The sequence below is a fragment of the Oncorhynchus tshawytscha genome, linkage group LG17 (genome assembly GCF_018296145.1).
Source record: "Oncorhynchus tshawytscha isolate Ot180627B linkage group LG17, Otsh_v2.0, whole genome shotgun sequence".
NCBI classification, from domain to species: domain Eukaryota; kingdom Metazoa; phylum Chordata; class Actinopteri; order Salmoniformes; family Salmonidae; genus Oncorhynchus; species Oncorhynchus tshawytscha.
The window spans coordinates 3,446,045-3,470,649 of NC_056445.1; the positions used below are offsets into that span (position 1 = coordinate 3,446,045).

Genomic DNA, 24,605 nt, shown 5'->3' on the forward strand with positions numbered 1-24,605 from the left:
TTCTTGTTTGCATTTGCTTTCATGTGACTGTAATGCCTTTATTTGTTTGAGTGGGTGTTTGGATATATTTAGCTTTCGCCTCTACGGAGATTCATTGACGTTGGAATATTTTGGCATTTGTGTTTGTGTGGTGCATTCCCTGCTGTAGTCCTTGTGGTCGCACTGCGCCTGAGTATCATATTTTACTACCTGTGGAAGCAGTTGCGCGGTGCGGCTTTGGGAGCGTGGAACGCACCCCTAACACAACCCATGGGCCGAAGTCTTGACCAACAGAAGCATTTTATTTGGCTATTTGCGGTTGTTAAAGCCAATGAAGGATGTAACTGATTGACTATTGAGTGAACCGTCAAAATCTGAGTTTAAACAATTTAAAACTGTTGTTGTAAATCATTCTGTTAATAATTGGGAGCCCTTGTGTCAGGTAAGTTAAGTGACAGGTAGTTAACCGGGAGTTTGACTCTATTTGGGGAACCCTGCGATGAGCCTTAGAGACGAGCATAGGACAGTGTTATTTTGTTCTGTGTTTATTTTGTTGTGCTATTTTGAGGGTTTTATGTCAGGGGGTAGGGGGAAGTTGTTTGCCTTCATTAACCATTTGATTGTTACATATTCTACTTCAACAGTATTTTGCCTAACTTTTCAGTACATGCTTTTTCCTTTGTCACAAGATATGATCGGTGGTCTTATACAGGGTGTTCATGTCTATTCCAGTTTTTATTTAGTAATCTCAATTTTTAATGACTGACAATTCAGATATTGGGGTGGGAGTTGGGGGGTCAGCTATTAGGTTTACAAGCTGGAACGTCAAGGCAATGAAGGGCCCGGTTAAACGGGCTAGAGTATTTGCTCATCTTAAGAATGTAAAAACTGATATTGCATTCTTAGAAGAAACACATCTGTGTGCAGCAGATCATGGTAGACTCCGTAAAGCTTGGGTAGGGCAAATATTCCATTAAAAATCCAATGCTAAGGCAAGGGGAACAGCAATACTTATTCATAAGAAAGTACAATTTACCACTACTGACATCATCTCGGATCCACAGGGGAATTTTGTTTTGGTATCTGGTTCTCTCTTTCACACTTCTGTTTTGCTTGTAAATGTTTATGCTCCAAATTGGGATGATGTTGATTTTATTAACAAACGTATTTATTTGCTGCCCAATCTCAACTCACACTATTTAATTTTTGGAGGGGACTTGAATTGTGTGATCAACCCAGTCTTGGACCGCTCAAACCCTAGATCATTATCTCCTTCATAAATGTCCAGCACTTTGTCTGCATTTATGAGCCAGGTCAGCCTGGAGAATGTGTAGATCCATGGATTCCTTTTTCCCAGTAACAAAATAATTATCTTTCTTTTCACATGTACACCACTCCTATTCTAGAATAGACTATAAGGGCACAATGCGAGACCCAGGTTCAGACACGGGAGGCAGATGGTTTAAGTTTTGATATTTATTTAACAATCCAAAAGGGGTAGGCAAGAGAATGGTTGTGGACAGGCAAAAGGTCAAAACCAGTTCAGAGTCCAGGTACAGAGTGGCAGGCAGGCTCGAGGTCAGGGCAGTCAGAATGGTCCGGCAGGCGAGTCCAGAAAACAGGCAAGGGTCAAAAACCGGGAGGACTAGCAAGAGAGAATAGAAGCAAGAGTATAGGGGAAAACACTGGTTTACTTGAAAAACATACAAGACGAACTGGCACAGAGAGACAGGAAACACAGGGATAATAAGTGACACCTGGAAGGGGTCGAGACCATCACAAGACAGGTGAAACAGATCAGGGTGTGACAGTGCCCCCCCTGTAGGGGCACCACCTGGCGTCCTACCTGGGCGCATACCTGGTTGACCGGGGTGTCGGCGGTGGAAGTCGGCGATGAGGGCTGGATCCAGGATGTCTCTAGTGGGAACCCAGCACCTCTCCTCCGGGCCGTAACCCTCCCAGTCAACCAGATACTGGAAACCCCTGCCCAGTGGTCAAACACCCAGGAGACGTTTCACCGTGTATGCCGGATGGCCATCAATGACACGGGGAGGGGGGCCTGGGGACAGAAAACAAAGGACTGTGAGACATGGGCTAGACATATGGAACGTAGGGTGAATACAGAGGGTACGGGGTAAAAAGAGATGGACAGCAGTGGAACTAAGGACTCTAGAGATGGGAAACAGACCAATAAAACGAGGGGACAATTTACAGGGACTCTACCAGAAGGGGCAGGTCCAGGGTGGGCAGCCATACGGACAGCCAATGCAGTAGCGGGAGCTGGAGTCCGGCGGCCGTCCACTTGTTGACGATACCTGGAATTGGTCTTGAGAAGTGCTACCCGAGCAATTCTCCAGGTACGTCGACAGTGGCAGACGAACGTCTGGGCCAAGGGTACGTAGACTTCCAATTCTTGTCCTGGAAAGAGTGTAGGTTGCTACCCAATGGAATACTCAAAAGGGGGGAGTCCCGTGGCTGAACAGGGAAGGCTGTTCCGGGCATACTTCACCCAGACCAGCTGTCGGCTCCAGGTAGTGACAGGTCAGCCTGGAGGAATGAGCCCATGCCAGGAACCGGGACCGGACAGAGTTATGGACAAACAGCAGGTTAGCTGGTCCCCCATCAGGTCCAGGCTGGGAATGTTGTGCCTTGTGAACCAGGGTCTCAATACCCCAACCCGCTGAGGCTGCAAGGCATGAGGTAGGGAGAATGGTTTCGGAGACTGAGGGTTTGGCAGAGGAACTGTATAGGCAGGAGAGGGCATCAGGCTTCACATTCTTGGACCCTGGGCAGTAGGAAATTGTGAAGTTAAATCTTGTAAACAAGAGAGCCCAACGGGCCTGCCTGGAGTTAAGGCGCTTTGCTGTACGGAGATATTCAACATTTGTATGGTCGGTCCAGACCAGGAATGGCTGTTCTGCTCCTTCCAACCAGTGCCTCCACTCTTCCAATGCCATCTTGACCGCCAGGAGTTCTCAGTTGCCTACATCGTAGTTCCTCTCTGCAGGATTGAGACGATAGGACAGGGAGGCACAGGGATGAAGCTTTTGGTCCTGGGCAGATCACTGGGACAGGATAGCCCCCACTCCAACATCAGAAGCATCAACCTCTACCACAAATTGACGGGACGGATAAGGATGGGTGCTGTGGTGAACCGATCCTTCAGATCCAAAAAGGCTCTCTTAACTTCTCTAGGATAGGGGGCAGCATTTGGAATTTTGGATGAAAAGTGTGCCCACATTAACCTCTCTGATCTACACATCCCGGATCCGGGAGCGTAATCATCGCCTCAAACTAATTAGCATAATGCAGCGGACATAAATCTTCCTACAAAATCTTCCTATTCATGAAAATCACAAATGAAATATATTGAGACACAGTTTAGCCTTTTGTTAATCACACTGTCATCTCAGATTTTCAAAATATGCTTTACAGCCAACGCTAGACAAGCATTTGTGTAAGTTTATCATGCTATGCTAAGTTGATCATGCTATGCTAGGCTCTGCTGGCAGCAGGCAACATTTTCACGAAAATAAGAAAAGCAATCAAATTAAATCATTTACCTTTGAAGAACTTCAGATGTTTTCACTCAGGAGACTCCCAGTTAGATAGCAAATGTTCCTTTTTTCCAAAAATATTATTTTTGTAGGAGAAATAGCTCCCCGTTTGTTCGTCACATTTGGCTGAGAAATCGACCGGAAAATGCGATCACTACAACTCCAAACTTTTTTCCAAATTAGCTCCATAATATCGACAGAAACATGGAAAACATTGTTTAGAATCAATCCTCAAGGTGTTTTTAACATATCTATTCGATAATATATCCGTCGAGACAATTGGTTTCTCATAAGAAGCGATTGGAAAAATGGCTACCTCAGAACTTTACGCAAGATTTTCTGCGGGAGACATCATGTGACCACTTGCTAAATGTGGTCCCTTATGGCTATTCTTCAACATAAATGCGTAAAACAACGTCACAATGCTGTAGACACCTTGGGGAATACGTAGAAAACGTAAGCTCATTCGTAGCTCATTCACAGCCATATAAGGAGTCATTGGCATGAGGCGGTTTCAAAAAATGCGGCACTTCCTGATTGGATTTTTATCTGGGTTTCGCCTGTAACATCAGTTCTGTTGCACTCACAGACAATATCTTTGCAGTTTTGGAAACGTCAGTGTTTTCTATCCAAAAATTAAAATACTGCCCCCTAGTCGTAAGAAGTTAAACTGCCTTCTACTCAGGCCCAGAAGATAGGATGTGCATATAATTAGTCGATTTGGATAGAAGACACTCTAAAGGTTCCAGAACTATTACAATAATGTCTGTGAGTATAACAGAACTGATTTGGCATGCGAAAACCTGAGAAAAATCCATTCGGGAAGTAGGATATTTTTTGTTGTTGTCTTCAATTCAATGCCATTACAGTATCCATTGACTTAGGACTCAAATTGCAGTTCCTATGCCTTCCACTAGATGTCAGTCTTTAGAAATGGTTCCAGGCTTGTATTCTAAAAAATGAGGGAGTAAGAGCAGTCTGAATGAGTGGACCCTGCGTGTCACAGTGCTTTTTCATGCGCGCGACCGAGAGAGTGCCTTTCTTGTTTACCTTTTATATTGACAACGTTATTGTCCGGTTGAAATATTATCGATTATTTAGGCTAAAAACAACCTGAGGATTGAATATAGATATATAGTTTGACATGTTTCTATGAACTTTATGGATACAATTTGGATTTTTTGTCTGCCTGTTGTGACTGCGTTTGAGCCTGTGGATTACTGAAGAAAACACGCGAATAAAACAGAGGTTTTAGGATATAAAGAGAGACTTTATCAAACAAAAGGAACATTTGTTGAATAAATTAATGTCTTCTGAGTGCAACCATATGAAGATCATCAAAGGTAAGTGAATAATTTTATCTCTATTTCTGACTTGTGTAACTCTTCTTCTTGGCTGGTTACTGTTTGTAATGATTTGTCTGCTGGGCTATGTTCTCAAATAATTGTAAGGTATGCGTTCCCGTAAAGCATTTTTCCAAATCTGACACTGTGGTTGGATTCACAAGAAGTTAATCTTTAAAGCTATGTAAAATAGTTGTATCTTTTCTGAATTTTTATAATGAGTATTTCTGTATTTGAATTTGGCGCTCTGCAATATCACTGGATGTTGGCCAGGTCGGACGTTAGCGTCCCACATACCCTAGAGAGGTTACCAGCCATGCTGAACGATACTTTGGGTGAGGTGAGCCACCAGGGTGCCGTAACCCTAAATGAAATGGCGGTAGAAGTTAGCTAAACCCAGGAAACATTGCAACTGCACCCTGGATGTAGGTTGAGGCCAATCCACCACTGCTTTCACCTTTCCAGGATCCATCTGGACATTTCCCTCAGAGATGACATATCCCAGAAAGGAGATTGTAGAACGGTGGAACTCACACTTCTTGGCTTTCAAGAGCAATTGGTTCTCCCGGAGGCTCTGAAGGACCTGTCTGACATGAAGAACATGTTCTTGGGCAGACCGGGAAAAAACAGGATGTTGTCAAGGTAGACGAACACAAAATGGTTTAGCATGTCCCGGAGCACATCGTTTACCAGAGCCTGGAAGACAGTTGCCGTTAGGTGAATCCAATCGGCATGACCTGGTACTCAATGTTTGCTGGCTGTGTTGAATGCTGTCTTCCACTCATCTCTTTTGCGAATCTGAACCAGGTGGTAGACATTCCGAAGGTCCAGCTTGGAAAAAATGGTGGTCCCCTGGAAAGGTTAAAAAGCCGAGGAGAGGAGTGGTAGGGGGTAACGAGTCTTAACCGTAATGTAATTTAGACCCCGGTAGTCAATGCACGGACACAGGTTCTTGTCCTTCTTCTCCACAAAAAAAAACCCTGCGCCAGCAGGAGATGCAGACGGTCGGACAGCCCCAGTAGCCAGAGACTCTATGTACTCCTCCATTAGTCTCCGGCCCGAATAGAGAATATAGCCTACCACGAGGTGGTGTGTTGCCTGGAAGGAGATCAATGACACAATCATAAGGACGGTGCGGGGGAAGAAAAGTAGTCCGTGCCTTGCTGAAGACCTCCAGGAGGTCGTGGAACTCTGTGGGGACGGCAGAGAAATCCGAGACTTGACTTAAGCCCTGAGGAGGCCGTCTCGGGGAAGGCTGCACTGCTTTAGGGCAATGGGAATGGCAGAACGGACTCCAACCCAGGAAGGAACTTGTGGTCCAGTCAATAATGGGGTTGTGTTTTTTGAGCCAAGAAAATCCCAAAACAGGAACATGGGGAGACTCAATGAGGAGAAGCTGTATAGCCTCACTGATTTCCTGAAACCCGCAGATAAACAGGAACAGTGCTGTGGGTAACTCTACCAATGGAGCGGCCGCCCAGTGCTCTAGCGTCTGTGGGGATACCTAATTCAGAAACTAGGGTAGCGTCTATAAAGCTCTCATCTGCCCCAGAGTCAATGAGCACCCAGAGAGATTTAGATTGGTCTCGCCACAGCAGTATTACAAAAAAAGGAGTGTGCTTGATGGGATTTAGAGGATTCCCAGTCTGGCTCACCAGAGTACTTGTCCCTACTACAGAAATAGGTGGCTATATAATGTCCCACAGCCCCACAGTACAGACAACTGTTGGAACTTAGCCTACTTGAACGTTACCTAGGCAATAACCTAGCTCTGCCCAGTTGCATAGGTTCGGAGTATCTGACTCACCGTTGCCGATGATTCTCGAGGGAGCTCGGGTGGCTTTGCGAGGGAGCTCGGGTGGCTTCTCGAGGGAGCTCGGGTGGATTCTCTCGGAAAAACAGCCTTCGGCGACTTCCGGATTCCTTCAGAGGTGAGCGAGCCGCAGCGGATGTACGAGTGTGACCTAGGCCAGACCTCCTCTCACTCCTGCATTCCCTTAGACGTCCATCAATTCTAATGGTGAAGGCGATGAGGGAATCGAGGTCCACCGGTAATTTCCGAGCAGCTAGCTCATCTTTCACCACCTGAGATAATCCTTGAAGAAAGGTATCGAAAAGAAACTCTGGATTCCAGGCACTCTCGGCGGCCAATGTGTGAAAGTCAACAGCGTAGTCTGCCACACTACGGGAGTCTTGATGTAATTCAAAACGTTTTCGGGCCGCCTCTCCCGGATACCGAAGAATCGAATACCTTCCTCACCTCTGCCATGAAATCCTCCAGATTATGACAAATGTTGGATTTTTGTGCTCAAACTGCCGTAGCCCAGGAGAGCACCCTTCCCGACAATAACGTAATAATAACGCTATCTTCGATCGGTCCGAAGGAAACGAAGATGGCTGTAGCTCTAAAATAACAGAGCACTGAGAAAGAAAACCCTGGCAGGTACCAGGATCCACAGAATTTCGCTCCAGAGGAGGTAAGCGGGTTTCTCGGCTGTAGGCTGTACAAACTCAGCACTAATAGGGAAAAAGTTAGTGGGTGGTTGGGGGTTCTCAGAGGTGGCAGGCTGCCTATGAGCTAACTCCCTGATTTGCTCCATAATAGACTTAAACCCTTGGTCGTGGTGTTCCGTCAGGGAACAAAGTCCTTCCAAAAGATCCTGCAGTAACTCCTCATGCCTCACAATGGTGGCTCCCTGTAGGGAGACAGTGTGGCGGAGCTGGTCCAAGTCTGCTGGGTCTGTCATGGCCAGTTCGTACTATAAGGGCAAAATGCGAGACCCAGATGCAGACACGGGAGGTAGATGATTTGAGTCTTGATATTTATTAAACAATCCAAAAGGGGTAGGCAAGAGAATGGTCGTGGACAGGCAAAAGTTCAAAACCAGTTCAGGGACCAAGAGGTACAGGGTGGCAGGCAGGTTCGAGGTCAGGACAGTCAGAATGGTCAGGCAGGCGGGTACAGAGTCCAGAAAACAGGCAAGTGTCAAAAACCGGGAGGACTAGCAAAAGAGAATAGAAGCAGGAGTAAAAACTCTGGTTGACTTGAAAAACATACAAGACAAACTTAGCACAGAGAGACAGGAAACACAGGGATAATAAGCGACACCTGGAGGGGGTGGAGACAATCACAAAACAGGTGAAACAGATCAGGGTGTGACATAGACAACTTTTTAATAGATAAAGCCCTTCTCCCCTCTGTTAAGAAAGTGGAATACTCTGTCATTGTTATTAGTGACCATGCTCCTCTGTTTTGCTCCGACCTCTCATTCTCATTGAACTATACAAATCGCCCCCATGGAGACTTAACTCATCGTTACTTTCAAACAATTAATTCTGCACCATTCTATTGAATGCAATTGATGTCTTCATTGAGACAAATAAAACAGAATCGATCTCTCCATCTACACTTTGGTAAACACTAAAGTTGTTCTTAGAGGCAAAATAATCTCCTATTCCTCTCCTCTCAATAAACAACGGAATATTAAACAACAACAACAGCTGATCGACGCTATTCTGAAATTAGACCAAAAACATTCTGCCTCTCCATCACCAGAACTTTACAAAGAAAGGCTGAGTCTTCAAACTCAGTACAATTTACTATCCACAGATAAGGCTGAGCAGCAGCTACTCCGCTCACATTGTTTTGTTTACGAACATGGAGAAAAGGCTGGTCGACTTCTAGCTCATCAACTCAAGTGTAAATCTGCCTCACAGCTGATCCCTCAAATTCACAACACCTCAGGTGTCTTAACAGTTAGCCCTACTGAAATCAAAAATACTTTCAAAAACATTTATTCAGCTCTTCACATGTCAGAACCACCTGAAGACAATTCAGTTCTGAATGATTTTCTTTACAATTTGGAAACTCCTACCATTAGTACAGAGAAGTGAGATGAAATTGATCAACCTTTGCGGTTAGAGGAGTTTATTTATTCAATTACAGCAATGCAAAGTGGGTAATCCCCTGGCCCAGATGGCTACCCAATCGAATTCTACAAAAGTCTTCTGCCAAACTAGCTGCCCTCCTTTGTTAAAATCCAGCAAAGATGCATCTGAGTGTGGCTCATACAGACCGATCTCACTTTTAAATGCAGATGTACATTTTTTTGCAAATGCTTGCCTCTCGAATAGAAACCATTATGACAGACATCATATCGACGGATCAGACAGGGTTTATTAAGGCTCGCCACTCCTTTTCTAACATTCGACATCTGCTTAATGTCATACACTCTCCTGCACCTTCAGACATTCTTGAAGTGTTTATGTCTTTAGATGCAGAGAAGGCATTTGACAGGGTAGAATAGGAAAATGTATTCTCTGTACTGGGAAAATGTGGCTTTGGTGAAAACTTCATTTCCTGGGTCTTACTGTTGTACTCATCACCCAAGGCATCAGGACTTTGTTCACAGTATTTCCCATTATCAAGGGCCACACCCCAGAAACTGACTACTGTCAAACAGAAGCCAACTTCTGTTTCTCCTCCTCTTTGTCAGCCTTAGTCACCCCCAATCTCCCCCTTTCAGCGTCGCGCTACACATCCAATCCAATTGATGTCAATACTTTTGAAATGTGGACTCAATTCCGTCAACATTTTACATTTTCAAGGTCCTATATGTAATACTCACCTCTTCCTTCCAGGCAAACTGGATTCAGCTTTCAGGCTATGACAGAGGAATGGCCTCACTAAGTTTCATGACCTTTATATTGATGGCACCTTTGCCAATTTCAAAGACCTCGCTATCAAATTGAATCTAACCCATTCAGGTTTATCTAGGTATTTCCAAATGAACCTGTTTATTCGGACTCAAAGCCTAACCTTTCCAATTCTATCACCCAGATCGGGTGTGGATGCCATTTTGCAAACACCTTTTCAACTAAAGGGACTCATATCCCGTATTTTTGAGATAATCATGTCCCTTGATAAGCCATCATTCAATAAAATCCGATCTGAGTAGGAAAGGAAACTTTGTGGAGAGATCACTGATGAAGTCTGGAATGGTGCCTTACTTAGGGTAAATGGAAGCTACTCTTGTGCCCGGCTCAGCCTTAATACAGTTTAAGGTACTTCACCGTATCCATTTAAGCAAGGCCAGATTATCCAAATTCTACCCACATATTGATGTGACATGTGTAAAGGCAGATTATCGGTCCACTATATTAAAAACACTTTCTGAAGCATTTGATATAAAGTTGCAGCCTAGTGCAGAAATTGCTATTTTTGGAGTACCAAACAACAATCGTTCGCTGACCAATAGACAACTAGATGCAATTGCTTTTGCCACCCTGTTGGCCCGCAGAAGGATTTTGTTGGATTGGAAATCTATCAATCCTATCCTTAGCCTCTCTTTGGCTCAAAGATCTGATGCTGTTCCTAAAATTAGAAAAAAATAAGTATAACTAATTTTATTCCACCTGGGACCCGATGATATCCTATCCTCCAAACACTTCCTCCAGATTAGTGCTCTTGGCCCCACCCCCACCCCTTGAGATTACTGCTATAGGCCTATAGGATCACCTAATCACCTGAAATTGTTAGGCTATTACATTTTTTGCTTGTATTGAAGTAACATTGTTGTATACTTTTGTTTGGTTCTCTGATATGTAACTCAATGACTTTGCCGTTCTTTGTAAATGTGTTTGGTGGCATTCTGGGAGAGGTTGAAGGGGGACAAAAAGGGGGAAAATTTACAATATCTTTACATGTAATCTTTCATTCATTGTGACTATTCAGGAATATTCAGGATATTTCAAATTCACTCACTGGAAAACACAGGTTGGAAAGCAAATGGATCCTGCTGAAAAGAGAAGACTAGTTTCTCTGTAGGCTACCATGTTATCAACTTCCAAATAGACTTACTGAGCGAACAGCATTGAGAATATTTTTCTCTCTTCAGGAAGACAGTGTCTAGAACAAATACAGTTGAAGTCAGAAGTTTACATACAGTGGGGAGAACAAGTATTTGATACACTGCCGATTTTGCAGGTTTTCCTACTTACAAAGCATGTAGAGGTCTGTAATTTTTATCATAGCTACACTTCAAATGTGAGAGACGGTGTCTAAAACAAGAATCCAGAAAATCACATTGTATGATTTGTAAGTAATCAATTAGCATTTTATTGCATGACATAAGTATTTTATACATCAGAAAACCAGAACTTAATATTTGGTACAGAAACCTTTGTTTGCAATTACAGAAATCATATGTTTTCTGTAGTTCTTGACCAGGTTTGCACACACTGCAGCAGGGATTTTGGCCAACTCCTCCATACAGACCTTCTCCAGATCCTTCAGGTTTCGGGGCTGTCGCTGGGCAATACGGACGTTCAGCTCCCTCCAAAGATTTTCTATTGGGTTCAGGTCTGGAGACTGGCTAGGCCACTCCACGACCTTGAGATGCTTCTTACGGAGCCACTCCTTAGTTGCCCTGGCTGTGTGTTTCGGGTCGTTGTCATGCTGGAAGACCCAGCCACGACCCATCTTCAATGCTCTTACTGAAGGAAGGAGGTTGTTGGCCAAGATCTCGCGATACATGGCCCCATCCATCCTCCCCTCAATGCGGTGCAGTCATCCTGTCCCCTTTGCAGAAAAGCATCCCCAAAGAATGATGTTTCCACCTCCATGCATCACGGTTGGGATGGTGTTCTTCTTCCTCCAAACACAGCGAGTGGAGTTTAGACCAAAAAGCTCTATTTTTGTCTCATCAGACCACATGACCTTCTCCCATTCCTCCTCTGGATCATCCAGATGGTCATTGGCAAACTTCAGACGGGCCTGGACATGCGCTGGCTTGAGTGGCAGTAATAAAGCCTCTCTTGAAAAAGCCAAACCTTGACCCAGAAAATATAAAAAACTATAGGCCTATATCGAATCTTCCATTCCTCTCAAAAATTTTAGAGAAGGCTGTTGCGCAGCAACTTACTGCCTTCCTGAAGACAAACAATGTATACGAAATGCTTCAGTCTGGTTTTAGACCCCATCATAGTACTGAGACGGCACTTGTGAAGGTGGTAAATGACATTTTAATGGCATCGGACCGAGGCTCTGCATCTGTCCTCGTGCTCCTAGACCTTAGTGCTGCTTTTGATACCATCGATCACCACATTCTTTTGGAGAGATTGGAAACCCAAATTGGTCTACACGGACAAGTTCTGGCCTGGTTTAGATCTTATCTGTCGGAAAGATATCAGTTTGTCTCTGTGAATGGTTTGTCCTCTGACAAATCAACTGTAAATTTCGGTGTTCCTCAAGGTTCCGTTTTGGGAACACTATTGTTTTCACTATATATTTTACCTCTTGGGGATGTTATTCGAAAACATAATTTTAACTTTCACTGCTATGCGGATGACACACAGCTGTACATTTCAATGAAACATGGTGAAGCCCCAAAATTGCCCTTGCTAGAAGCATGTGTTTCAGACATAAGGAAGTGGATGGCTGCAAACTTTCTACTTTTAAACTCGGACAAAACAGAGATGCTTGTTCTAGGTCCCAAGAAACAAAGAGATGTTCTGTTGAATCTGACAATTAATCTTAATGGTTTGTACAGTCGTCTCAAATAAAACTGTGAAGGACCTCGGCGTTACTCTGGACCCTGATCTCTCGTTTGAAGAACATATCAAGACCATTTCAAGGACAGCTTTTTTCCATCTACGTAACATTGCAAAAATCAGAAACTTTCTGTCCAAAAATGATGCAGAAAAATTCATCCATGATTTTGTCACTTCTAGGTTAGACTACTGCAATGCTCTACTTTCCGGCTACCCGAATAAAGCACTAAATAAACTTCAGTTAGTACTAAATACGGCTGCTCGAATTCTGACTAGAACCAAAAAATTTGATCATATTACTCCAGTGCTAGCCTCTCTACACTGGCTTCCTGTCAAAGCAAGGGCTGATTTCAAGGTTTTACTGCTAACCTACAAAGCATTACATGGGCTTGCTCCTACCTATCTCTCTGATTTGGTCCTGCCGTACATACCTACACGTACGCTACGGTCACAAGACGCAGGCCTCCTAATTGTCCCTAGAATTTCTAAGCAAACGGCTGGAGGCAGGGCTTTCTCCTATAGAGCTCCATTTTTATGGAACGGTCTGCCTACCCATGTCAGAGACGCAAACTCGGTCTCAACCTTTAAGTCCTTACTGAAGACTTATCTCTTCAGTGGGTCATATGATTGAGTGTAGTCTGGTCCAGGAGTGGGAAGGTGAACGGAAAGGCTTTGGAGCAACGAACCGCCCTTGCTGTCTCTGCCTGGCCGGTTCCCCTCTTCCCACTGGGATTCTCTGCCTCTAACCCTATTACAGGGGCTGAGTCACTGGCTTACTGGGGCTCTCTCTTGCCGTCCCTGGAAGGGGTGCATCACCTGAGTGGGTTGATTCACTGATGTGGTCATCCTGTCTGGGATGGCGCCCCCCCTTGGGTTGTGCCATGGCGGAGTTCTTTTTTGGCTATACTCAGCCTTGTCTCAGGATGGTAAGTTGGTGGTTGAAGATATCCCTCTAGTGGTGTGGGGGCTGTGCTTTGGCAAAGTGGGTGGGGTTATATCCTTCCTGTTTGGCCCTGTCTGAGGGTGTCCTCGGATGGGGCCACAGTGTCTCCTGACCCCTCCTGTCTCAGCCGCAGTAGTAGTTAATGTGTCGGGGGGCTGGGGTCAGTTTGTTATATCTGGAGTACCTCTCCTGTCCTATTCGGTGTCCTGTGTGAATCTAAGTGTGCGTTCTCTAATTCTCTCTTTCTCTCTCTCTCTCTCTCTCGGAGGACCTAAGCCCTAGGACCATGCCCCAGGACTACCTGACATGATGACTCCTTGCTGTCCCCAGTCCACCTGACCATGCTGCTGCTCCAGTTTCAACTGTTCTGCCTTATTATTATACGACCATGCTGGTCATTTATGAACATTTGAACATCTTGGCCATGTTCTGTTATAATCTCCACCCGGTCCAGCCAGAAGAGGACTGGCCACCCCACATAGCCTGGTTCCTCTCTAGGTTTCTTCCTAGGTTTTGGCCTTTCTAGGGAGTTTTTCCTAGCCACCGTGCTTCTACACCTGCATTGCTTGCTGTTTGGGGTTTTAGGCTGGGTTTCTGTACAGCACTTTGAGATATCAGCTGATGTACGAAGGGCTTTATAAATACATTTGATTTGATTTGATTTTGACCTTGCGTGCGCTGCAGGATTTTAATCCATGACGGCGTAATGTGTTACTAATGGTCTTCTTTGAGACTGTGGTCCCAGCTCTCTTCAGGTCATTGACCAGGTCCTGCCGTGTAGTTCTGGGCTGATCCCTCACCTTCCTCATGATCATTGATGCCCCACAAGGTGAGATCTTGCATGGAGCCCCAGACCGAGGGTGATCTTGAACTTCTTCCATTTTCTAATAATTGCGCCAACAGTTGTTGCCTTCTTACCAAGCTGCTTGCCTATTGTCCTGTAGCCCATCTCAGCCTTGTGCAGGTCTACAATGTTATCCCTGATGTCCTTACACAGCTCTCTGGTCTTGGTCATTGTGGAGAGGTTGGAGTCTGTTTGATTGAGTGTGTGGACAGGTGTCTTTTATACAGGTAACGAGTTCAAACAGGTGCAGTTAATACAGGTAATGAGTGGAGAACAGGAGGGCTTCTTAAAGAAAAACTAACAGGTCTGTGAGAGCCGGAATTCTTACTGGTTGGTAGGTGATCAAATACTTGTGTCATGCAATAAAATGCAAATTAATTAAAATTATACAATGTGATTTTCTGGATTTTTGTTTTAGATTCCGTCTCTCACAGTTGAAGTGTACCTATGATAAAAAATTACAGACCTCTACATGCTTTGTATGTAGGAAAACCTGCTAAATCGGCAGTGTATCAAATACTTGTTCTCCCCACTGTACACTTAGGTTGGAGTTATTAAAACTCATTTTTCAACCACTCCACAAATGTCTTGTTAACAAACTATAGTTTTGCAAGTCGGTTAGGACATCTACTTTGTGCATGACACAAGTCATTTTTCCAACAATTGTCTACAATTCCAGTGGGTCAGAAGTTTACATACACTAGGTTGACTGTGCCTTTAAACAGCTTGGAAAATTCCCGAAAAGTATGTCATGGCATTAGAAGCTTCTGATAGGCTAATTGACATAATTGGAGTCAATTGGAGGTGTGCCTGTGGATGTATTTCAAGGCCTACCTTCAAACTCAGTGCCTCTTTGCTTGACATTATGGGAAAATGAAAAGAGATGAAGTACTTTGGTGCGAAATGTGCAAATCAATGCCAGAACAACAGCAAAGGACCTTGTGGAAATGCTGGAGTGCTGGAGGAAACAGGTACAAAAGTATCTATATCCACAGTAAAACAAGTCCTGTATCGACATAACCTGAAAGGCCGCTCAGCAATGAAGAAGCCACTGCTCCAAAACCACCATAGAAAAGCCAGACTCCGGCTTGCAACTGCACATGGGGACAAAGATCATACTTTTTGGACAAATGTCCTCTGGTCTGATGAAACAAAAATGTAACTGTTTGGCCATAATGACCATCATTATGTTAGGAGGAAAAGGGGGAGGCTTGCAAGCCAGAGAAAACCATCCTAACCATGAAGCACGGTGGTGGCAGCATCATGTTGTGGGGGTGCTTTGCTTCAGGAAGGAGACTCACTTCACATAAATAGATGGCATCATGAGTTAGGAAAATTCCGTGGATATATTGAAGAAACATCTCAAGACATCAGTCAGGAAGTTAAAGCTTGGTCGCAAATGGGTCTTCCAAATGGACAATGACCCCAAGCATACTTCCAAAGTTGTGGCAAAATGGCTTAAGGACAACAAAGTCTTGGTATTGGAGTGGCCATCACAAAGCCCTGACCTCAATCCAATAAAGAATTTGTGGGCAGAACTGAAAAAGCGTACGTGAGCAAGGAGGCCTAAAAACCTGACTCAGTTACGCCAGCTCTGTCATGAGGTGACACCCGCAGAACACAACTGTGAAGAGTTTACACAAATATTAGCATTGTAGCTCTTATCGCAGGACTGTGACCATGTGAAATCACCTCCCCAGTCAGCCTATTGTATGTATTGACATTCATATTGCACTGTACAGCTTTACCTACGTATTGGGGATCAATGAAATGGTGTAGCAGTCTACTCAATACCCAAGATATTTTTTCCCACTCCAAAACATCATTTTTCCTCTGGAATAATGTTCAATACACATGGCTTGACAATAAATGTGGCTCAATTCACAGTTGTTTCAGAGTCCCGCAATAAGAGCTATGACGCTAATGTTTCTCTGGGTGTCACTGAGTAGACTGATACCCTTGATCCACAATCCATAGGTAAGGCTGTACAGTGAAATAAGTATGCACCCAATGCAATTCTAAAGTCTAATACATCCAGTGTGATTTCAACAGCTTTTTGTCAAATTAACAAATTGTCTTTTGTTGATTTTATATAACAACATTTCAACCTCGTTGAGAACTATTCAATTTTGGCATAATTCTATTTGTATTAATTTGCATCATTGTCAATTACATACTTTATTTTGAAAGCTAACTGCAAAGTCCACTATTGTGGCTAGCTTCACATATATGGGTCAGACCACCATTAATCAAATGAGAACTACTAAAACTACTATAGCTACTAAAACAGATTTTGCTATGTTTTTGGGGAAGAACATTGTTTGCATCCATGAGCTAGCTTGCTTTCTTTTATGACCAGCACTGTAGGTGCGCGAGACAACTTTACCAGCATCATAGCATACGTATCGATGAATCGTTGTGACATATGAAATACGAGTGATAGTGTAATCAATGTGTAATAACTATGTAAAAAAATGTAGGAACGCATTAAATTATTATGTGACGTGCAGTCATATTCAGGACCTGATGAGCTTATTTGACACGCAAAGACCCAAACAGCGTTCCATACGAAATCTGTATCAGCACAATGGACATTAAAACTTCTTACGGATAGGCGGGACAGTCACGTCCCACTTGGGCAAAAAACAGGGAAAATGCAGCGCGGCAAATTCATAAAAATGATATAAAGTCAAACTTTCATTAAATCACACATGTAAGACACTCAATTAAAGCTACACTCGTTGTGAATCCAGCCAACATGTCAGATTTTTAAAAGGCTTTTCGGCGAAAGCATAAGAAGCTATTATCAGATGATAGCACAACCAGTAAACAAAGAGTGTAGCATATTTCAACACTGCAGGAGCTACACAAAACACAGAAATAATATATAAAACATGCATTACCTTTGACGAGCTTCTTTTGTTGGCACTCCAATATGTCCCATAAACATCACAATTGGTCCTTTTGTTCGATTAATTCCGTCCATATATATCCAAATGTCAATTTATAAAGGGCTTTTGATCCAGAAAAAAACAGCTTACAAAAAACGCAACGTCACTAGAAAATATTTCAAAAGTTGCCTATAAACTTTGCTAAAATATTTAAAATTCCAAAGATTGGTGATATCCAGTGGAAGCGGTAGGAACTGAAAACCAGTTCCTAAGAAATATTGTTTGCCAACGAGAAATCACTGAACAGACAGACCTCCAAAAACAACAATTCTGAACGGTTAGTCCTCGGGGTTTTGCCTGCTACATAACTTCTGTTATACTCACAGATGTGATTCAAACAGTTTTGAAACTTCAGAGTGTTTTCTATCCAAATCTACAAATAATATGCATATCTTATATTCTTGGTATGAGTAGCAGGAAGTTGAAATTGGGCACGCTATTTATCCAAAAGTGAAAATTCTGCCCCCTAGCCCCAAGAGGTTTTAAAACAAGGCTATTTTAGTAATGAACATAGGCTACAAGAACAGTGAATGCAGCCAAACATACAGCTGTATTAACAAAATAATGCAAACTGTATGCTTAAAGTAACAGCGTAGTTACTCATGCATGCAAAAAAAATACTGAATAGCAGTGTAAAGGAAATGTTAATGTTTGTGCTTTTCTTATAACTAACTTCTGTCTTCTATTCATGTGCTGTTCTAATAGTGCTGTTCTAATAACCAATTTCTGTGTTCATGCAAGTGGCTGATTGTACAAATACCCACTATCAGTAGCTGCAATTTGGCAGTACACCCAGACCGTGTTTTGAGAATGAACTAAAGATATCTCAGTTTCAAGGTCTCAGCTTAGAGAGAAGAAGCCTCGTGAGGTGTTGGTCTGTCACATGTTATGAAACAAAACGATAATGATTGATTGATTATGCTAAATCATGTAAATATAATTTGTCTGTGTATAGCCGTATATAAGACAACTGCTGGATCTGCCCAGGCAGAGGTCCTGATTGACATGTGTACTATGGTGCATTGAGTTGGTTGGAACCTCTCCAGTGCGCTGACAATAAACAAGTATTAATTTAACTGACTTTGAGTGTCCCTGTGTAAGAATTTCCAGACAGCAGTTTGGCTTAGAATACCGACACAACTGCAAATGTGAATTAATGAATGTTAACAGAACAAAACAGCGGTACCAAGTAGTAGGCCTAGTAAACAAAATATCAGGTTGATAAAGGTATGAAACAATCTATATTGCATTAACAGTTAACAAACGCAGTAACGAAAAGGTGAATGGAGATCCAAATAACCAAAGCATAGCTTACAGCCTAACACAGTGAGAAGCAGCCATGCACATCTGTCTTGCAAATAAATAGGCCTATAAGCCCCCTTCAAACATGGAAAACCATGCTGCTAGGCGCTCATGAGTTCAGCAACAATAGGCTACCAAGAAAACCATAGTAGAATATATACAGCACCAGTCAAAAATTTGGACACACCGACTCATTCAAGAGTTTTTCTTTATTTTTGTCGATTTTCTACATTGTAGAATAACAGTGAAGACATCAAAACTATGAAATAACACATATGGAAACATGAGGTAACCAAAAAAGTGTTAAACAAACCTAAATATATTTATATTTGAGATTATTCAAATAGCCACCCTTTGCCTTGATGGCAGCTTTGCATACTCTTGGTATTCTCTCAACCAGCTGCATGAGAAGGTCACCTGGAGTGCATTTCAATTAACAGGTGTGCCTTGTTAAAAGTTAATTTGTGGAATTTCTTTCCTTCTTAATGCGTTTGAGCCAATCAGTTGTGTTGTGACAAGGTAGGGGTGGTATATATAATATAGCCCTATTGGCATAAGACCAAGTCCATAGTATGGAAAAAAACAGCTCAAATAAACAAAGAGAAACTACAATCCATAATTTCTTTAAGACATGAAGGTCAGTCAATCCGTAAAATGTCCAAAACTTTGAAAGTTTCAATAAATAGGCCATAGGAGCAAATAATTACAATTTAGCAGATTAACACTGGAGTGATAAATGATCAAATGATCATGTGCAAGTAGATACTGGTGTGCAAAAGTGCAGAAAAGTAAATAAATAAAAACAGTATGGGGGTGAGGTAGGTTAATTGGGTGGACTATTTACAGATGGACTATGTACAGCTGCAGCAATCGGTTAGCTGCTCAGATAGCAGATGTTTAAAGTTGGTGAGGGAAATAAAAGTCTCCAATTTCAGCGATTTTTGCAATTCATTCCAGTTACAGGCAGCAGAGAACTGGAAGGAAAGGCGGCCAAATGAGGTGTTGGCTTGAGGGATGATCAGTGAGATACACCTGCTGGAGCGCGTGCTACGGGTGGGTGTTGCCATCGTGACCAGTGAACTGAGATAAGGCGGAGCTTTAACTAGCATGGACTTGTAGATGACCTGGAGCCAGTGGGTCTGGCGACGAATATGTAGCTAGGGCCAGCCGACTAGAGCATACAAGTCGCAGTGGTGGGTGGTATAAGGTGATTTGGTAAGAAAACGGATGGCACTGTGATAAACTGCATCTAGTTTGCTGAGTAGAGTATTGGAAGCTATTTTATAGATGACATCGCCGAAGTCGAGGATCGGTAGGATAGTCAGTTTTACTAGGGTAAGTTTGGCGGTGTGAGTGAAGGAGGCTTTGTTGCGAAATAGAAAGCCGACTCTAGATTTGATTTTGGATTGGAGATGTTTGATCTGAGTCTGGAAGGAGAGTTTACAGTCTAGCTAGACACCTAGGTACTTATAGATGTCCACATATTCTAGTTCGGAACCATCCAGGGTGGTGATGCTAGTCGGGCGTGCGGATGCAGGCAGTGAACGGTTGAAAAGCATGCATTTGGTTTTACTAGTGTTTAAGAGCAGTTGGATGCCACGGAAGGAGTGTTGTATGGCATTGAAGCTCGTTTGAAGGTTAGATAGCACAGTGTCCAAGGAAGGGCCAGAAGTATACAGAATGGTGTCGTCTGCGTAGAGGTGGATCAGGGAATCGCCCGCAGCAAGAGCAACATCATTGATATATACAGAGAAAAGAGTCGGCCCGAGAATTGAACCCTGTGGTACCCCCATAGAGACTGCCAGAGGACCGGACAACATGTCCTCCGATTTGACACACTGAACTCTGTCTGCAAAGTAGTTGTTGAACCAGGCAAGGCAGTCATTAAAAAAACGAGGCTACTGAGTCTGCCGAGAAGAATATGGTGATTGACAGAGTCGAAAGCCTTTGCCAGGTCGATGAAGACGGCTGCACAGTACTATCTTTTATCGATGGTGGTTATGGTATCATTTAGTACCTTGAGCGTGGCTGAGGTGCACCCGTGACCGGCTCGGAAACCGGATTGCACAGCGGAGAAGGTACGGTGGGATTCGAGATGGTCAGTGATCTGTTTGTTAACTTAGCTTTCGAAGACCTTAGATAGGCAGGACAGGATGGATATAGGTCTGTAACAGTTTGGGTCCAGGGTGCTCCGGCTTTGAAGAGGGGGATGACCGCGGCAGCTTTCCAATCCTTGGGGATCTCAGACGATACGAAAAAGAGGTTGAACAGGCTGGTAATAGGGGTTACGACAATGGTGGCAACAACGACAACAGTTTCAGAAATAGAGGGTCCAGATTGTCAAGCCCAGCTGACTTGTATGGGTCCATGTTTTGCAGCTCTCTCAGAACATCTGCTATCTGGATTTGGGTAAAGGAGAAGCTGGGGGGCTTGGGCGAGTAGCTGCGGGGGGGGCTGTTGGCCGAGGTTGGAGTAGCCAGGAGGAAGGCATGGCCAGCTGTTGAGAAATGCTTGTTGAAGTTTTCGATTATCATGGATTTATCGGTGGTGACCGTGTTACCTAGCCTCAGTGCAGAGGGCATTTGGGAGGAGGTGCTCTTGTTCTCCAAGGACTTTACAGTGTCCCAGAACTTTTGGGATTTAGAGCTACAGGATGCAAATTTCTGCTTGAAAAAGCTAGCCTTTGCTTTCCTGACTGAATGCGTGTATTGGTTCCTGACTTCCCTAAACAGTTGCATATCGCGGGGACAATTCGATGCCATTGCAGTCTGCCACAGGATGTTTTTGTGCTGGTCGAGGGCAGTCAGGTCTGGAGTGAACCAAGGGCTATACCTGTTCTTAGTTCTGCATTTTTTGAACGGAGCATGCTTATCTAAGATGGTGAGGAAGTTACTTTTAAAGAATGACCAGGCATCCTCGACTGACGGGATGAAGTCAATATCCTTCCAGGATACCCGGGCCAGGTCGATTAGAAAGGCCTGCTCGCAGAAGTGTTTAAGGGAGCATTTGCCAGTGATGAGGGGTGGTCGTTTGACTGTGGACCCGTAGCGGATACAGGCAATGAGGCAGTGATCGCTGAGATCCTGATTGAAGACAGCGGAGGTGTATTTGGAGGGCAAGTTGGTCAGGATAATGTCTATGAGGGTGCCCATGTTTTCGGATTTAGGGTTGTACCTGGTGGGTTCCTTGATGATTTGACTGAGTCAATCAGGCCTTCATGGTCGAATTGCTGCAAAGAAACCACTACTAAAAGACACTAATCAGAAGAAAACACTTGCTTGGGCCAAGAAACACGAGCAATGGATATTAGACCGGTGGAAATCTGTCTTTTGGTCTAATGAGTCCAAATGTAAGATTTTTGGTTCCAACCGCCATGTCTTTGTGAGATGCAGAGTAGGTGAGCGGATGATCTCTGCATGTTTGGTTCCCACTGTGAAGCATGGAGGAGGAGGTGTGGTAGTGTGGAGGTGTTTTTCTGGTGACACTGGCTGTGATTTATTTAGAATTCAAGTCACACTTAACCAGCATGGCTACCACTCTCACGACATCCGCCGCAGTCCCGTCCCTCTCCTTGTTCGGGCGGCATTCGGCGGTCGACGTCACCGGTCTTCTAGCCACCGACGATCCACTTTTAATTTATTCTGTCTTTGTCTTTCACACCTAGCTTCACTCAACCAATTACCTGTTTATTATTTAACCCTCTGTTCCCCATGTTTTGTTTGTGTGTGATTGTTCTTTGTACATCGGTCCGTTTTTGTAGGCTCGCTATGTTGCTTTGTATTTTTGTAAATTTGAGTAAAGTACGTTGATTACTCATATCTGCTGTCCTGCGCCTGACTCTCTACACCAGCTACACACAGGACCATTACAACCACAGCATTCTGCAGCGATACACCATCCCATCTGATTTGCGTTTATTGGGACTATCATTTGTTTTTCAACCGGACAATGACCCAAAATACACCTCCAGGCTGTGTAAGGGCTATTTGACCAAGAAGAGTGATGGAGTGCTGCGTCAGATGACCTGACCTCCACAATCACCCAAACTCAACCGAATTGAGATGATTTGGGATGAGTTGGACCGCAGATTGAAGTAAAAGCAGCCAACTAGTGCTCAGCATATGTAGGACCTCTTTATATATGTAGCTATACCCAGGGGCGTCATTTGGAATTTTGCATTGGAATTATATTGAATTCTGCTTACATCACACATACATACCATAAAAAACGTATTCTGTTTATATCACACTATTCCACAATAAACATAAAAGTTTAAATGCATTTGACCAAGAAGTAACAGGTTGGCGCGAAATCTCAGCTGCTCTCTAGCAGCACCATGGACAGAGCACTACAAACTAAAGCAGATTAAAAACATGTTTAAAAACAGCTAGATTCTTTCTTACCTTTTCTTACCTTTTCAGTTGTTGGCACCTTAATTGGGGAGGACAGGCTTGTGGTAATGGCTGGAACGGGATGAGTGGAATTGTATCAAATACATCAAACACATGGTGTCCATGTGTTTGATGCCATTCCAATTGCTATTTAATGAACGTTTTGGGACAGAAAACCTGTGGCTATGGTAGGATTCTAGGCTAACCTGGGCTGGTACCTCTGTTCCATGATCGTCAGGAACAGTTGGAGGTGGAGGGGGCTGTGGAGCTCTTATCCTGGCGGCGCTTGTGGAAGAGGGGGAAGGCTCTGCACTCAGAAATAGCTAGAGCTTGGATGCTGGGCTAGGTGGTTTGATGCTGCTGCTCATCGCTCTCTTTTGGCTTTGCTTGACCTTGCCCTAATAAATGAAAATCAGATATTACAGACTGAGGCCTATCATTTATTCACTTAGCCTACCACAGATGAGATTTTCCCACGTTTTATGGAAACCCAAAGAGTCATACCTAACCGCCCAAGTGGCTCTCCACAGCCCCCTTACACATACAGCTGAACGCTCTGTCCATGGTGCTGACACAGCTCAGCGAAGATACAGATTTTGCGCCAACCTGTGTCACTCAATCATTTAGAGCTTTTTTGCTATTTTTACATAGGGACATAAAACTAAAACGGATTGGGTATGCCTCATAATGCTCTCATGTACTAACCTGAATACCAATTTGTTTTTGCTATCATGCCAACTCCTTGTCACTCATTGTCATGCCAATGATGTTTGGATTGATAATGAGCAATGGAGTTGGCAAGAGGACCAACAGATCTGGGACCAAACTCATTCACCACCACCGCACAAAAAAAATAAGTGTTAAGACACACCTGAAACCCTGAAAACGATTAACCGTTAGCTATCAAATCCAATATACCAACATAGCCCTGCTTTTCAACATGAAATAACATAATTTCCATCAACACTGGTACATTTCCAGTAGTTGGTTACCTACCTACTTTCCTTCCATAATATACAATAAGGCACTGTTCCATAACAACATATATATTCAAAGCACGTTAGATGCATGTTGAATCAACGACAACTAGTCATTATAGGATGCAGTGGGGGTCGCGCGCTTACCTTGTACCCCATATTATCCCGCCGTGGCGCGTGCAGTGTTTCTATTGTTGCCTAGTTACCTGCCTCCTGCAGTTGTCTCATGTCTCTTTGGGCCAGTGAGCAGCCTCTGTATGGAAACACAGACAGACAGACAAACCTCAATGGACGGATCTAATCAGAACAGAGAGAGAGAGAGAGAGCGCGATGGACAGAGGGGCATGCAGATTGATATAGCCTCGATTCATTGACAAGCTTAATTGAGTAAAGTCTGCATTGCTGCATACATCTTCCGACCCGACCTACACAAGTGATGTTCCTGAACAAGTGCGTCTTTCCTCCTCTTCTGTTGCGCGGTTAGGTTATCGAGGCAATAGTCCCTACCGTCAGTCGATGTTTACGGTTATAACGCGGTTATAGACGCCATATTTAGGCTATTTATCGACCTATCGGCTTTTCTCTTATTATCCGCTCGAATGTTGGTTGTCGTGGGTGTGCACGGCACGGCGTTTTTGGCGATGGATGTGATGATGATCACGAGACGGGGCCGAAGGAGCGAGCTCTCGGTGCTGCGACAAAGCCCAGACCGATACTTTCATCTGCGCCGCCGTGAGATCTCTGCAGCAGCTGCGCAGCTCAGCCAA

The 24,605-nt window shown here is 43.8% G+C and overlaps 1 protein-coding gene across 2 annotated transcripts in view; it reads right to left on the bottom strand.

Moving 5' to 3' along the window:
• The window catches only part of st6gal1 (ST6 beta-galactosamide alpha-2,6-sialyltranferase 1), a 157,415-nt gene extending 132,810 nt beyond the window's left edge, over positions 1-24,605 (bottom strand). The window contains exons 1-2 of one of the 2 annotated variants that reach the window (XM_042300029.1): positions 24,268-24,605; positions 23,986-24,091 (exon numbers count right to left, since the gene is read on the bottom strand). In XM_042300029.1, coding sequence (XP_042155963.1) covers positions 23,986-23,997 — 12 coding nt within the window. In that variant the 5' untranslated portion in view covers positions 23,998-24,091; positions 24,268-24,605. Of the gene's footprint in view, positions 1-23,985; positions 24,092-24,263 lie in introns of both variants that reach the window. The other variant, XM_042300030.1, reaches the window with a different exon arrangement.